The sequence below is a fragment of the Rutidosis leptorrhynchoides genome, chromosome 1, assembly GCF_046630445.1.
Source record: "Rutidosis leptorrhynchoides isolate AG116_Rl617_1_P2 chromosome 1, CSIRO_AGI_Rlap_v1, whole genome shotgun sequence".
NCBI lineage: Eukaryota > Viridiplantae > Streptophyta > Magnoliopsida > Asterales > Asteraceae > Rutidosis > Rutidosis leptorrhynchoides.
Genome location: NC_092333.1, coordinates 209,501,182 through 209,517,233, shown reverse-complemented (window position 1 = coordinate 209,517,233; position 16,052 = coordinate 209,501,182). Strand labels below are relative to the sequence as shown.

At 32.9% G+C, this 16,052-nt stretch overlaps 1 protein-coding gene across 1 annotated transcript; it reads right to left on the bottom strand.

Annotated features, from left to right (window-relative positions):
- Positions 1 to 4,230: 4,230 nt before the first annotated feature.
- Positions 4,231 to 6,698, bottom strand: LOC139868058 (probable polyamine transporter At3g13620). The gene is made up of 2 exons (XM_071856398.1): positions 6,004 to 6,698; positions 4,231 to 5,181 (listed from the first exon to the last, which is right to left on the bottom strand). Exons 1-2 carry the CDS (start codon positions 6,621 to 6,623, stop codon positions 4,356 to 4,358), a joined length of 1,446 nt encoding a protein of 481 aa, XP_071712499.1. The 5' UTR covers positions 6,624 to 6,698; the 3' UTR covers positions 4,231 to 4,355.
- Between the last annotated feature and the right edge of the window lie 9,354 nt (positions 6,699 to 16,052).

The window sequence follows — 16,052 nt, the reverse complement described above, 5'->3', positions numbered from 1 at the left end:
TCATCCCTGCTTGATTATGAAGAACAGTGAATACGTGGTGATGATATTGAGTATGAATATGAAGATCAATCAATGATATGATATAATTGATGATAGAAGCTGTTGATGAATCTGATATGAATTAGCGGCAGAACTGTAATCACTATATTATACAGTAATGTATATTGATATTGATACATTGATTGCTAGCTTTCTTGAAGTCACTAATTGTAATTAGTGATTTCTGGTTAGGTTCTAGTCTCTAGCAGAGCATTAGAGTGTGAACTATGTGTTTGTTATGGTGTTTGACTAAGGGTGCGTTTGATAAAACTGAATGATTTAGCGCTGAATGGTTCAGAATCTGAATGATTCAAAGGCTCTGAATAAAGTTTGTTCTGAATGAAAATAAGCTGTTTGATAATCATTTAGAATGAACGATATAAACTGAGTAAAATTACCTTATCAAAGTGTAACATGAATAAAATATTCAATATACTTGTTAATTAAGTGTTCAAGATAGGATTTGAAGAGAAAATTATAGAAAATTTAGTCTCTTAATGGTTAAGAGAGTGTTTCATATCTGAATGGTTCAACACTGAATTCTGAACCATTCAGCACCATATGTCATTCAGAGGTCAGAAACAAACGCACTGAATGCTGAATGGTTTAGCATTTAGCACTGAACCATTCCATTAAGAGGCAAACAAATGCACCCTAAGTGTAGAATGAGCAAGGCTTAGATAACTAAGGGGTGTGGCTTTAGTATTTATAGTTCATATTTCATGCTCAAGCACGATTATAATGCTAATCCCATCACCAAACACACATTTGATTATTAGGTTTTCTAGACATAACAATCTCCCTCTAGATTTGAATTTCGATGAGTGATCGTCACATTCAGTAAGCGCATCACAAAAGCATATAATTGTTAATTATTGATTCCAACATCTTCATTTAAACATAAAAATATCATGTAAAGGTGAATATTTTGACTCAATTGTACTTGCTACAGTGGTGTTCTAGTGACTCATTTTTTGAAATGATTATTCGTTTAGATTGAGTTTATGGAGGTTCGAACTGAATACATTTCATAAAAGCGTTATAGTGTTATAAGCCCCCGACTATCAATGTCCCTCAAAACTAAAACAGTAAAACTAATAAGATTTTTCCCCGCACTTAAACTTATGACGTCATCTTTAGACTAAAACATAACAATACTCGGGATTCATACCCAGACTGAAACATAACACCCGGGATACCTAGATCGAAACATAACAATACCCATGATTAATACTCAAGGAGACGCACAAGTTGTGTGTCTGACACACCTCGAGAGATTATAGCTTCAATACTTAACTCCTCTCAAATATACCTCAAAAGATGTACTAGCCATATATCCGCACACCCCAAGAGGCTAATGCCTTTCAAAATTAGAACAATTAGACTGCCCGATAGGCTAAAACCCTTCAGGTTTTAACTACAACTTTAGTGGGAGATATTAGTTATCAATTACGTTAAGCTTATAAGGAACTCAAATTTCATTCTGAACCTGACGAGGGACTAACTATTGCATGCTAACTTCAACCAACAGTCGCAATAAGACGTGGCAAGTGTCCTTTGGAATGGCCGAGAATTAGACCCCCTCGATGATTAAAAATTAATTCAAAATGTTTTTATTCTAAATCGAGAACAGGAGTCATCTATTTATTGTATATAAAATAACGAAAACTCATGTATAAACGAAGACTTTTCAAAAAGAAAACGTCAACAACCGGAAAATACAAATCGGAAACTGAAGAGGCTCGTACCTAGGAAGCTACAAACTAACTATAAACTGTCTATAAATGATCAAGCATGTTTCCGTCACCAGTTCAGGAAGCGGTATTCGGTTAGAACTTGAGTGGTGAAGATTGGGGGATTGTTTAGCAATTGGATGTTCGCTCTCCGGTCCACTTACCGTGAATAACCATGTTGAAGATGAGGATCTTGAAGGGGTGGCTCACAACCAATCTATGCACGTTCGACTCGATATTGAACTCGATTGAGTGGATACTGAGTTGAATGATGAAAGAGTACTTAGAGACAAAGTACCAACTCTTAATAAGTGACTATGATGTCTGTTGATGTGACTTGTGTTATTCTTGTGAATGGCAGTAACATATTTATAGAAAAACACTAGGGTTTGTGTTTTCATGGGCCTGACCATGCTGACGTGTCATTTTATTCAGGGTTGACCAACAATGGGAGTTGGACTCAAGCCTCTAGGGTTGATATGTCGGGCTTACGTGACACCTTGATGTCACATGTGTGCACTGCTATGTGCAAGGCTTACATGTAAACTGCCTTGTACTGGGCTTACGTGTAAACACATTCGACTAGCGTGAACCGTGGACCAGTTCCCAACTCCTTGACGGATTTGGTGTTCTTACCAGATTGCTACACGACAATTCATTCAGGTAGCGTTTACCGTCTATATAAGGTTTCTTCTAAGTAATTTACCGGATAATATGTATCATTAATAACCGAGCCTCAACCTATGAAAACAAAACACAACAAATTAGACATAACCGGTTACAACTCAAAACCGACAACCTATAAACTATCTATTGAAAAATTCAGGGGTAATAAATTACGTTTTCGTCGTGTTAAGATAATATATATAAAAATCAATTATTGCTAAATTCCAAAGAGGTAAGGATGTCATCTGAACGCGTTTCTTGGAATTGATCGTGATATTTATATATGCATAGAGGTAGTGATGTTGCATCTTTTACATTAATTAAATCACGATATCCATATGTAGATACAAAAAGAATATTAAAATAAGTTTATATATTACCCTTACAATACTAATTCCCTTCCGAAATCTTGCCATTTTGCGTTTTAGAGGCTGTCGTTTTTTACATCTTTTAAACCATTCACTTCAGCTTATTCTAAAAACGTTCATTTGTACTATTATTTATTTATTTATACATAAAAAAGTAATAATAATTAAAATAAATTGTACAATCAAATCCGTGTAATAACAATTATTTAACATACAAGTCGCCTATATAGACATAGACAATCGAATAATAATATTCGATGATATCATCGATCAAGTGACAGATAACAAGATTTGATACTCTCTTTTGTCACTTGACCATAGGAGTTGGATTCCATGCTAAAGTAAATGAGTATGTTTTAGTTATTCTAGAAGTTCAAGAAATTTATACAGATATACATGGTAATCATATTATGCGAAACTATGTTTGAACATTTCCATTTTAAGTGATATCTTTTAATATATATAATATTACGAATAAACAAATGTTTATTACAATGCATTAGTTTTTTAAAGGCCAGGTTGGAAATATCAAATAGCTAATGGAGTTTTTAACTAAGGTTTACATTTTTTTAAAGTCAATAGTTTCGGTTTGATGTTTCCTTCAAAGGCCTAATCTTTTTGTCATATAGTTCACGTTTCTATGAAGGGAAATTGTTCAAAATACACTTTTTCTAAGGCTTCAAACAAAATACATTTTTTTAAAAAAAATTGTTTTTTACACCATTCAGTAGACGGAATTTCTGTCTACCACCTTTATCTGTCGTCTACTACCATTTTTACAAAGTAGTAGACAGTAACAACAAGGTAGTAGACAGTGAGAACAAAGCAGTAGACAGCCAATTACAAGGTAGCTGACCGTCTACTGCCTTGTTGTTATTGTCTACTACCTTGTTGTAGGTGTCGACACCAATAATACATATCAGTCGACACCTACAACAAGATAGTACACAGTAACAACAAGGCAGTAGACGGTCAGCTACCTTGTAATTGGCTGTCTACTGCTTTGTTCTCACTGTCTACTACCTTGTTGTTACTGTCTACTACTTTGTAAAAATGGTTAAGACGACAGATAAAGGTGGTAGACAGAAATCCCGTCTACCGAATGGTGTAAAAAGACAATTTTTTTTTAAAAAGGTGTATTTTGTTTGAAACCTTAAAAAAAAAGTGTATTTTCATCAATTTCCCTTGTATGAAATTGTAGTAATAAACAAATCTTTGTATATGAACTTGTATTTTTCAAAATTGGCTACTTACATTTAAAATTAGATTTTATTCAACCAAATCTTGAAATCCACCACTAATGATCTTTTTTATACTTAGATTAAATAAGTAAAAGTATAAACATGTACAAGCTCAATGGACAATGGTTTCATCAAAATACATCCACACTAGACTTGAATACTTAACCCAGACAACTAACCCCAACTACTTTACCGGTCGAACTCACCTCCAACCATGGCCCATTGACCCACCACATTTTCATACCCATGAGAAGTAAAAATCTATTGACATCAACCGAAACCTAACACTCAAGATTTCTATGAAAATGTCAAGATGACAACATTTCTTCCCCATCTTCAATTTCATCACCATTTGAAAAAACACACCACTTCTTTTTCTTCAAATAATTCATCAAAAAATACCACAAAATCGCGCCAATCGTCATCAACCCGCTAACCAAATAAACAATCTTTGTAGCAATAACCATAATCAAAACCAAAAATGCCGAAGGGATCAAACACATAACCACCAAACCCGGTATTCCAAGTGGCACCTTATACGGTCGTTTTAAAGTAGGAAATTTTCTTCGTAACCAAACAAAAGACGCAAATTCCAACAACATCCCTAAACTATATATAAAATTGGCCGATGCTACTATATCCGTAAAATCCATACGAGAAACGGCAAGTGTGATCAAAGTTGATATTAGTATTCCTACCCATGGAGTATCGAACCATTTTGACCTAACCCCGAAAAACTTTGGTAAGAACCCTAAATCAGCCATACCTAAAACTTGATACGCACAACTACTTAGTTGTGCCTCGAATAACCCGATAGCCGATAAAACAGCCCCGATTTCTATCCAAATTTTTAACCATTTGCCCGAGATTATTTCTGCTGCGACTGCCATGAACCCGGATTCCCATTCGTTTTGGTCGACTGAAACTGCACCAGTGACTGCCATGAGCGGGATTATATACGCTAAACAGGTTAAGATCACGGACATTAACAAAGCTTTCGGAAAGGTTTTTCTCGGGTTTTCGACTTCACCGGCCATAGTACTAACAGTGTCCCAAAAATTTAAGTTCCAAAAAAGGCAATTGAAGAATAAATTCCAGTCTTTCTTTACACCCTTTTGGCCCAAACTTATCCATCTGTTCATCAAGTGTAAATACTTCATCATTTATTGCTCAAGGGAATAATCTTATTTTTTAAATGATAAAATATAAAATAAGAAATTTAAATTAACGGAACCCAAGCAAGTATAGGAAACAATAAAACTTGCATAACATAGAAACATTATTAAATCCAGATTAAAGGTCCAATCATATCATTTTAAAATGATAGTAATAATTTCATAATTTGAACTACACATACTTTTAATTTGTTATTCTTTATTTCAAAAATAGTATCACTAAATTTGTCAAAACACGACTAATAGTTCCAAAATAATGATCAATCATTGTAAAAATCTACATCCAAACCTATTTACGATTAATATACGAGATATTTTTCAGTTAAGTCTTAATAAAAATAATAACATCTAACTACTTGCAAGTTCATTTAATTTAATACCGTATCCAACATATGGTATACCGTATATTAGTATTAATATTAATACTGTAAAATGTAAATCTTTCAATCTCCAATCTTCAATAAAACAATAATCCATAATTCATCAATAATAATGCGTCTAAATGTCTATTTATTTTCAGTCTTCTATCACTAAAATATAAATTTCAACGCAATGAGAGAAAAAAATCATATAAAAAATAATATCAAACTAAATAAAGAAAAAGTAGTAAATTATAACTAATCCACCACTTTAAAAGGTATCAAATGTAGCATTATTTTGCAACAAACTTAAACCAAAACGTGCTTAAAAAGTTTTTTTTTTTTTTTTTTTTTTTTTGCAATACAAATTTACCCAATGAAATTACAAATTAACATAAAAGTCTTAATATATCTTTAATTACCTGTGTGGCTGTATTTGTGGGATAGCGATAAGTGACATAACAACAAACGGCATAAGCGATATTATTCCAAGCGTGATCGCAGCCATACCCACAATATTCAGCCCGGTATAATTCACAAACGACAAAAAAAGAGTCGAAAACAATATCGCTAAAGTTCGAGGTAAGCCCGAACCGAAAACTGGGAACAATTTCTCCATATAATCAATACAAAGAATTGGAAATGCAGCAATGTTTATAACTCCAGTCAGAAATTTCCAACTGCCCATTAACGACCCGCAAAACGGCCCGAATGCTTTGTGGGCCCATATAACGAACCCGCCGTTGCCCGGAAAGGTGGTGGACAATTCGGCTGTTACGAGTGCCTCGGGTATACTCCATATAAATGGAAATATTAAAAACCCAAGGATAGCAAAAAGTGGCCCGGCGGCTTGAACTGCTGGTTCTTCACCGTACGGGCCACCAGCTACCTCGAAGTAGATAAGGAAGATTAAGGGGATGAGAGTGAGTTTTTTGTTGTAGGTGGTGGTTGTTTGGGTGGTTATTGGGAGGATGGTGGTGGTGGTGGTTTGTGGTGGTTGGGTGGTGGATGTGGGTGAGGTTGGGTTTTCCGGTTGGCCCATGATGGTGTGATAATTAGGCCGGAGCGAATAATGGAGGGTGTGATGTGAGAATGCTTAAAATAGGATGAAGATTATTTATTTTATATTGAATTTTGAATTGAATTATATATTATATGCAACTATGCGAGTTGACTTGTTTGTTATATTTATTAGGTATTTGCTTTTAAATATGGCATTATGCTATTCTAAGAAAATGGAGCAAATATTTATTATAAAAAGTAGTATTTAATAAGGCAAGATATATGTTAGAGGTTGAAATATGATTTTAATATTTAGGTGCATTAAAGATAAAAATCTATAAAAATTGAATGACTTTTGATCCCTTTATCCTTGTCATTGAATAATAATCTAACACGTTTCCAAGGACATTTTGTAACAAAAATTGGCTCGGAGTGTACTCATTCATTTCTTGTGACTATGGAACTACGTTAAACATCACTATATGTACCGTGTTGGTTTACGTTTGTTTTGTGTTAAACAAAGGTATGATTGGTAAATATAGAATACATTCATATAGAAACGTTCGGTTTTAGAGGTGTTTATTAAAGGAAGTCAATATTTCTAACACTTTTTTTGATAGATCCATCAGGATTTCCTAAATTATCCTTAATAATGTGTTACACAAATTTGTTGTCAACATATTTTGGGGTATTATTGAAAAATTGCAACAAATGTTACTGGATTCATAAATTTGAATGATAGAAGTATCACCTCTATTTTTATATATATATTTTTAATTAAGAGGGAATCACTTTTTGGAAAGAAAGTTGGGGGAAGTATTTTTTATTTATTTATTTATTTTTTTGAAATTCTTTTTTCAAACATTAAGATCACATGAAAATATGAATATTTAAAAAAAACACTTTGTGGTAAATGTTATTATTTTGGCGAGGAAATGCTCGAAGAAATAAATCATAACATTAATTGCGATGAATGTTTTGCTTATGAGTTTTTTTTAGTGTTTAGAAATTAAGGTTTAGTTATTAAGGTTTAGAAATTAGGGTTTTGGGTTTAGAAATTAGGGTTTAGATTAAAGTTTTAACACAAACGGTTTAGAGTTTATGATTTAGGGTTTTGAATTTTGAGTTTTGAGTTTTAGGTTTTGGGTTTTCGGACTAAACCCTAAAACTTAACTCTAAATTGGGTAAAATTTCGAAAAATACACTTCACACAAGATAAAAACAAAACGACACAAATAAACTCTAATTAAACTATCACTCATGATGAATGTTGTCATTTATTTCTTCAAGCGATTTCCCGCTAAAATAATAACATTTGTCACAAAGTGTCTTTTTTAAATGTTCATATTTTTATGTGATCTTAATGTTTGAAAAAAAATTCAAAAAAAAACAAAAAAAATTTCTTTCCCCACTTCTCCCCAAAAAATGTTTCCCTCTTGATGATATATATATATATATATATATATATATATATATATATATATATATATATATATATATATATATATATATATATATATATATATATAGTGATAGGATCAAGAGGGAAGTAACCATTCGGGGGGAAGCGGGGGGAAGCAAAAATTTTTTTTTTCGTTTTTTGAAAAAACTTTGTTCACGAACATTATAGATGAGATGAAAATATGAACATTTAGTAGAGACACTTTGTGATAAATGTTTTTATTTTGGCGGAAAAACGCTCGAAGAAGTAATATATAACAATTATCGTGTTTTTCGAGCGTATTTTGAGGTTTTAGCTATTGAGGTTTAGATATTAGGGTTTAGATATTAGGGTTTATAGGGTTTAGATATTAGGGTTTAGAAATTTAGGGTTTAGGGTTTAGATTTAGGGTTTAGATTTAGGATTTAGATTGAGTTTTTAACACGAACGGTTTAGAGTTTAGGGTTTAGGGTTTGGTGTTTTGGGTTTATGGAATAAACCCAAAACACCAAACCCTAAACCCTAAACCCTAAACTCTAAATCGGGCTAAATTTTACTTCACAAAACATGGAAAAAAACGTTCATATTCTTCACGAACAATATTATCTTGAATATTATTTTTGTCGATCGTTTTCCCGCCTAAATAATAACATTCATCACGAAGTGTCTCTTCTAAATGTTCATATTTTCGTGTGATCTTGATGCCGGAAAAAAAAAATTTCAAAAAAATTTCAAAAAAAACAAATTTGTTTCCCCCCGCTTCCCCCGATTGGTTACTTCCCAATTGATTCTGCCCCTATATATATATATATATATATATATATATATATATATATATATATATATATATATATATATATATATATATATATATATATACTGCATCATAAGTGTTTGGGGTGCTGGGTTTGGGCTGCTTCCTCTGCGACCCACCTGCATTGCACTGCCTAAACATTGTGTTTCTAATTCTTCGTTATGTACTTTAGTGACATGTGCAAAGCACGTGAGATCAAGCACATGGATCATGGATGGCATTTGACATTTACTCAATTCAAATTCAGATGCAACTGTGTCACACAGTCTGTGTGTTCGTTAAGAAATTAGGGCAAACTATTAGTTGTTAGTTGTTAGAATAAGTTGAGTTGAGGTCAATGAGTAGTTAGTTGTTGTATTCGTTAGTTAATTTTTGAATCAATATATAACAACCCTCATTTTTCCTTCATGAAATGACAGAAATGCTCTTAGGGTTCATCGTTTGTTTGTACATTATAACTACGGTTGTTATCCGGAGATAGTAAATGGAGTGGTTAATACTAAAACCCTAATATAATTTAAAACCCTAAACCTAACCCTATACATTAACATATTATCTATCAGACAAAATTTGTCTTATATGCGATGAATAGTACTATTTACATTTTCACTTTCCACAAAGCTAACCCTCTAACTTTCATTAAAATACAAATCAAACCCTCCACTTTATACATATATTCTAAATCTGTCTTAACATATTATCTATCAGACAAAATCTGTCTTATATGCAATGAATAGTACTATTTACATTTTCACTTTCCACAAAGCTAACCCTCTAACTTTCATTAAAATACAAATCAAACCCTCCACTTTATACATATATTCTAAATTCTAAATTATTATTTATCTCATTACTAAAATCAAAAATACTGAATAATAACACCCACCACGCTTTACCGACTTGTACGCTGCACTCAAACAGTTGGACCCACAAGGGCCACTATTGTGCTACGGTAATTTTTTTTATTGGTCTCCAACGATAAAAGAAGCAACTTTCGTAAAAGAACCAACCCTTCAATGTTACCAAAATATGTCGAAAAAAATTCTTTTTTACAAAAAAATCAACTAACTTTTTTTTCTTTTTTTTTTCTTTTCTTCCTCAACGATAAAAGAGACAACTTTCATAAAAGGAACAACTCTTCAATGCTACCAAAAGATGTCGAAAAACATTCTTTTTTACAAAATAGATCAACTAACTTTAAAAAAAAAAGGCCGAACGCTAAAAGAAGCAACTTTCACAAAAGAAACAACCCTTCAATGTTAAATGTCGATTTTTTTTTTTTTACAAAATAGATCAAGACTTATTTTCTAACTCGCATTCAAAACGGAGCTCCCAGAGCGAAGCGAGGGCTCCACAACTAGTTAAATCCTAAACCCTAATATCGTATAATATTAAATATTAAACCCTAACCCTAATACTAAATTAATAATATAAACTATATGTATTAAATAAATTATGACATTATATAATAAGAACTAAATATTAGTAAAAGACATGAAAAAAATGTAAATGATTAAATAAAATGTATTTTAAATGTAACTTTTATTTATAAGAAAAAATATATATATATATTTCGGCTAGATTAGGTAAAAATAATAATAAAAGACTTGATCATTAAGTAAATTACTAATCCTAGTTTTTACCTAATATCTCATCTTAATCCTTGATCCCTAAGTCACCTCCTAGAATTCTAAAGTGTTTACAATACATCCTAATTCTCTATAAAAAGGCTCATTTATTCCTATTGTTTTCATTCACAAAAATCCCTCCCTTGTTTCCCTTGTTGGTCGATTAAATCTAGCAGCCTCCAATTTTTTTTAGTCGACCAAAAACAGTTCCCATAATCCCTCCAACAGCCTGCATAAATCGCCACCTTCTGCAGTCTTTCACCGCACCACTAGCTGCGTTTTTGCAGCCCAAACAGCCCCAAACCCGCAGCCTTTTTGCTGTTGTGCCCGACCACCACAACCGCCCCATTACCGCCACTGTTTGCTGCCTTTTTGTAGCCTCCACAGTCACCACCAACTGCAGCCACAGCTGCTGTTTCCTGTACACCAAAATAGCCCCGAAACCACCACAAAACCGCCACCTGCTGCTGTGTTTTTGCAGCCATAAAATCGCCATCACCACTGCATATTTTGCTGCTATTTGCAGCTGTAAAAATTCGCCACTTAATAGCCCTTGTTACTGCTTGTTTCACTCCTGATTTGCTATTGTTCGTGACCCAATAACCACCAAAAATCGACCCATTGTTGCCTGCTGTTTTGCTGATTCTATTGAGCCAAATCAAACTCAAAAACAAGCTGTTTTGGGTCGTGATATTCAGCTGGGTTCCTGCTCCAGTTCGCTCCACATTCATCATCTCTTTCTTGATCTCTATCTCCTATTAAGGTAGTCCTAAACCCTAGTTTAAACTTGCTTTTAATCTATTACTTATAAGTGATTATGTTATAAGAATTATGTTTAAGCTATATGTTAATAAGAATGATCATAATGAAGGATTATGTTTATTGTTATAAGAACAAGTAAAATTAATATGATTATAAATATTGTGCATGAGAGATTATGATTATTGATCCATAAACTAGTTAATATAATTAAGTATTATGAACTAATTATGGTTGAACTAGTTTAAGAATGTGATTTATAAGGTTAAGATTGTTAAATCTAAAAGTATTATGGATAAGTATGATCATGATGATTAATAAATAAGATGAATATGATTAAAAGATTAAGTATAAGATTGATAAAATATTATGAGTATGAATTGATTATGATTAAAAGGATTAGGGTGATGAAGTATGATCAAGTATTATGATTTATGGATTTGAATATGATAAAAAGGGTTAGGGTTAATGAACATGATTAGTTATTTAGTTAAAAACTTATGATTTTATGTTAAAGTTACTAGGTTAAGTTTATGATAAAAGGTTATGATTATGGCTTAGTAAAGTAATTATGATCATGGTGTACGTGCATGCATGCATGCATACGTACGTATGTGCATGTATACATTGTAGGTATATGTGTGTGTGTATATGTAAATATATACATACGTGTATATGTATGTGTATATATGTATGTATATGTACGTGTGTATGTATGTATGAATGTGTATTATGAAAGTATTATGTAAAGTTAGTAAATAATAAGAAAAGTAATAAGTGTATATATATATGCACCACTCTTACATTAATGTATATATAACACTTACATATATTATACATATATATCACCTAGTTATAAATATATATATATATATATATATATATATATATATATATATATATATATATATATATATATATATCATATAAGTATACATAATAGTTGACTAATTAAATAATAATACTATTATTGGTATAACTTATACACTTATCTATATAGTAACACATAATTACACTAAGTATATTATCACTTATATATACATATAACTAATAAATATACTAATAACTTGTTATGAGTATACACTTGTAGCGTGAAGGTTATAATTAAAGATAGCGTACAAAGACTACAAACATCACCGCTATCCTGTGGCCTAGGGTGATCCTTGTTACCATTATGGGACGTTTGTGGATCTCGAATGCCATGACTTAGATTCTGGTCAAGAGATCCTGGGCCGCTCGGTAACAATAAATCATTCGAGTGACTTGCATGTTAGCAACGAAGTTTGGACGAGATTGTACAACATCTTTGTTAAGAATTGTAACCCGAACATTCTTAAAACTGGAAGCTTACTATAAGTGGAAGCTTTCCATAAATATTAGGTTTCCAAATATAGAAACTTTTGAGAAATAATAACTTTTCTCGAAAAATGGTCACTGTTAATATAGTTTACTATATTAATAAACAAACTTATGCCTATTAGACATTAACTAATTAAACATTATATCTCTAGGTTGAGATCTCCGATTACATACTCCGTTCTTACGACTTGCGTGGAAATTCTTGCTTGCTACTAAGGTGAACTTCATAGCCCCACTTTTTTTTTTTTTTTAACTTTCTCTATTTACTTATTTTGACCTTTGGGGTGAGACACATGCTTTCTTTTAATCTGTTTTACGATTAGACGCAAGTACTCAAACTTTAATTTGATTAGTTCAAACTGTGCTAACATGCTTTGATTCATGCTAAATCCCTGCCATGATATCGTTAGTTGCTGGAATTTTGGTAAGCTTAGTTATTGTGAGTAGCGCTATTGAGAGTGACGTCTCTATCCGGATGACCACTGGTCAATGGATACATAATAATGATTCAACGACACGAATGTGATGTGTTTAGGGTAACTTATGGTTAGTTTCGATATCATATACCTCAGCACTACTAACGAACTGATTAAACTTTATAATTAAATCTTGTGGTCTAAACACTATTATAAACCTATGTTGTTCACTCAACCATTTTTGGTTGACACTTTAAGCATATTTTGTCGCAGGTGAAGATTGCTAAAGATTACTTGCTATTTGGACTTTGCTACTTTTGGAGTCTGCATTTATACATTCAAATTATTGCATTAAAACATTTAAGTTACATTTACATCTCGAATTTACAATTGTAACGACTTATCACCTTCCGCTGTTTTAAATACATTAGTTTATATTAAAAACGTCTCATATATAGTCGTTCTCGTTTATACATACTTGTGTTGTGATATTGTGAAGTCATATTTCCCCAAATAGTCAGTGTGACTCTTCTTAATCTCTCAATTTCTTGTAATATCAATTTAATCAATAAACACTTGTTCCGATCTTTATTTCTTATCTTGAGGTCTCGATTTGTGTTGATTGTTCGTATCCAGTGCTGGAGCACCTAAAACGAACGTTTCATTTGGTATCAGAGCGGTTGTTCATCTGACAGATTGTATCTTGATTCAATTCAACAATGGTGGATGCTACAAGGTCAGCTAATCATGGTGGTGCCGACCATGAGGTTATGCCGGAATATATGAAGACGATTATGCTTCAATTCAATCAGAGTATGGAGCCTATGCAACAACAATTCAATGATCGAATTGATGGAGTGTTATTGAAGTTCCAATACTATGAAGATGAATTACAGAAAATAAGAAGTGGTGAAGCTTCTAGCAATCGTAATTCACAGTTTACAAGGTTATCTAAGGTTGAATTTCCTAAATTCGATGGAGAAGATGTAAGAGGCTGGATTTACAGATGCAATCAATTCTTTATGATTGATCATGTGGAAGATGAAGAAAAAGTGAGAATTGCTTCAATTCACTTACTGAATAAAGCTCTTACCTGGCATCAGTATTTCATAAGAATTCATGGCGAAACAGTGGAGTGGAAGCTTTATGTAGAAGCAATTGAAAAAAGATTTGGATCACCATTGAAGATCCATTATCAGAATTGAAGAATCTCAAGCAAACAAGCACAGTACAAGTTTATTTTGATGAGTTTGAACGTTTTCTCAATAAGCTTGAAATTAGTAAGAAGCATGCCATTAGCTTATTTTTGGCAGGGTTGCAGAAGGAAATCGAATCGCAAGTCAGAATGTTTAAACCAAAGTCTTTAGAAGATGCATATACCCTTGCCAAATTGCAAGAAGATACTATTTCTGCTTTAAAAATAAGATATACACCTCTTCTTCAGCCTACACGTTCAAATACCAATAGCTATAACATGTGCAATACATATCAACCAATGGCCAGAACTAAAGCAGTTACCCTACCAGCCACAAGTACAACTTTGGCTTTACCATCAACACCATACAATGTGTTAAAATCTGGAAACAGTAGCTGGCGAAGAAAGCAGTTGACTCAAAAGGAAGTGGAGGAAAAAAGAGCTAAAAATCTATGCTTCTACTGTGATCAAAGATATTCTCCTGGTCATAAATGTAGTGGACATATGTTTTCATTAGAGGTGTTGGGAGATGGTGAAAATGAAGGGAATGGGGAAGATAATATACAAGAAAATGATGAGCTTGTACTTGAAAGTGATGGTGAACTTAGTGAGTATACACCTCATATATCTCTCAATGCATTAACTGGTACTGCTACTTATCAAACTATGAGAGTGATGGATCAGTTGAATGGACACATGGTGTACATTTTGATTGATTCAGAGAGTATTCACAACTTCCTGGATATTAACACATCAAAGAGGGTGGGATGTCAACTCAAGCAAACCACACCAATGCAAGTTCCAGTTCCTGCTGAAAATAAGATAATGAGTCATGTCAGGTCAACAATATTAGTTAACTAATAAGGGGGCACACTTTGTCAAGTGGCATGGTGGTATTACCTTTAGGGGGTTGTGAAATGGAGTTGGACATACAATGGCTCAAACCTTTGGGTGACATTAAGTGGAATTTTGATGAGCTAACCATGGCTTTTGATTATAAAGGCAAGAGGGTGGAATTGAAGGGTACTAATAAACCTTTGGCTGAATGGTTAGATGGCAGGAAGTTGATTAAAGTGGTGGATCACCAACCAATCCACCTCAATGCTATGACTTTATGTGTGTATCCTGTATCATTGTGCAATATTCAAGTGACTGATACCAGCAACCAAGGTACTTTGAGCACTGCAATTAATCATGTACTACTTAAGTTTGAAGATATATTTGTTGTTCCCACTCAGTTGCCACCAAATAGGACACATAATCATATGATAGTGTTGAAAGAGGGTACTGAACCTATTAACATTAGGCCATATAGGCACCCACCATCTCAAAAAGATGCTATTGAATCCATGGTCAAAGAGTTGCTGGAATCTGGTGTGATTATACCAAGCCAAAACCCATTTTCATCTCCAACAGTTATGGTTAAAAAGAAAGATGGATCATGGCGTATGTATGTAGATTATAGAGAGTTGAATAAGCACACCATTAAGGACAGATTCCCTATGCCAGTTATAGAGGAATTGATAGATGAATTACATGGATCCCAAGTTTTTCCAAGCTAGATTTGAGATCTGGCTATCAGCAAATTAGAATGAATGAACAAGACATCAACAAAACTACATTTAGGTCACATGAGGGTCATTATGACTTCCTTGTAATGCCCTTCGGGTTGACAAATGTAGCCTCCACTTTTCAGTATATTATGAGTGAGGTTTTGAAACCTCTCTTGAGGAAATTCATCTTAGTTTTTTTGATGATATCTTGGTGTACATTTCTAATGAAAAGGACCATATTTACCATTTGGAACTGGTATTAGAGACTATGAGAAGACATACTTTATTTTCAAAGAAAAGTAAA

What these genes read in the sequence shown, in the direction of transcription:
- LOC139868058 (XM_071856398.1), bottom strand. Translation starts at nt 6,623, where the DNA reads ATGGGCCAACCGGAAAACCCAACCTCACCCACATCCACCACCCAACCA. An exon ending in CCACAAATACAGCCACACAG is followed by an intron (nt 5,182 to 6,003) that starts GTAATTAAAGAT and finishes CTTGATGAACAG; the next exon opens with ATGGATAAGTTTGGGCCAAA.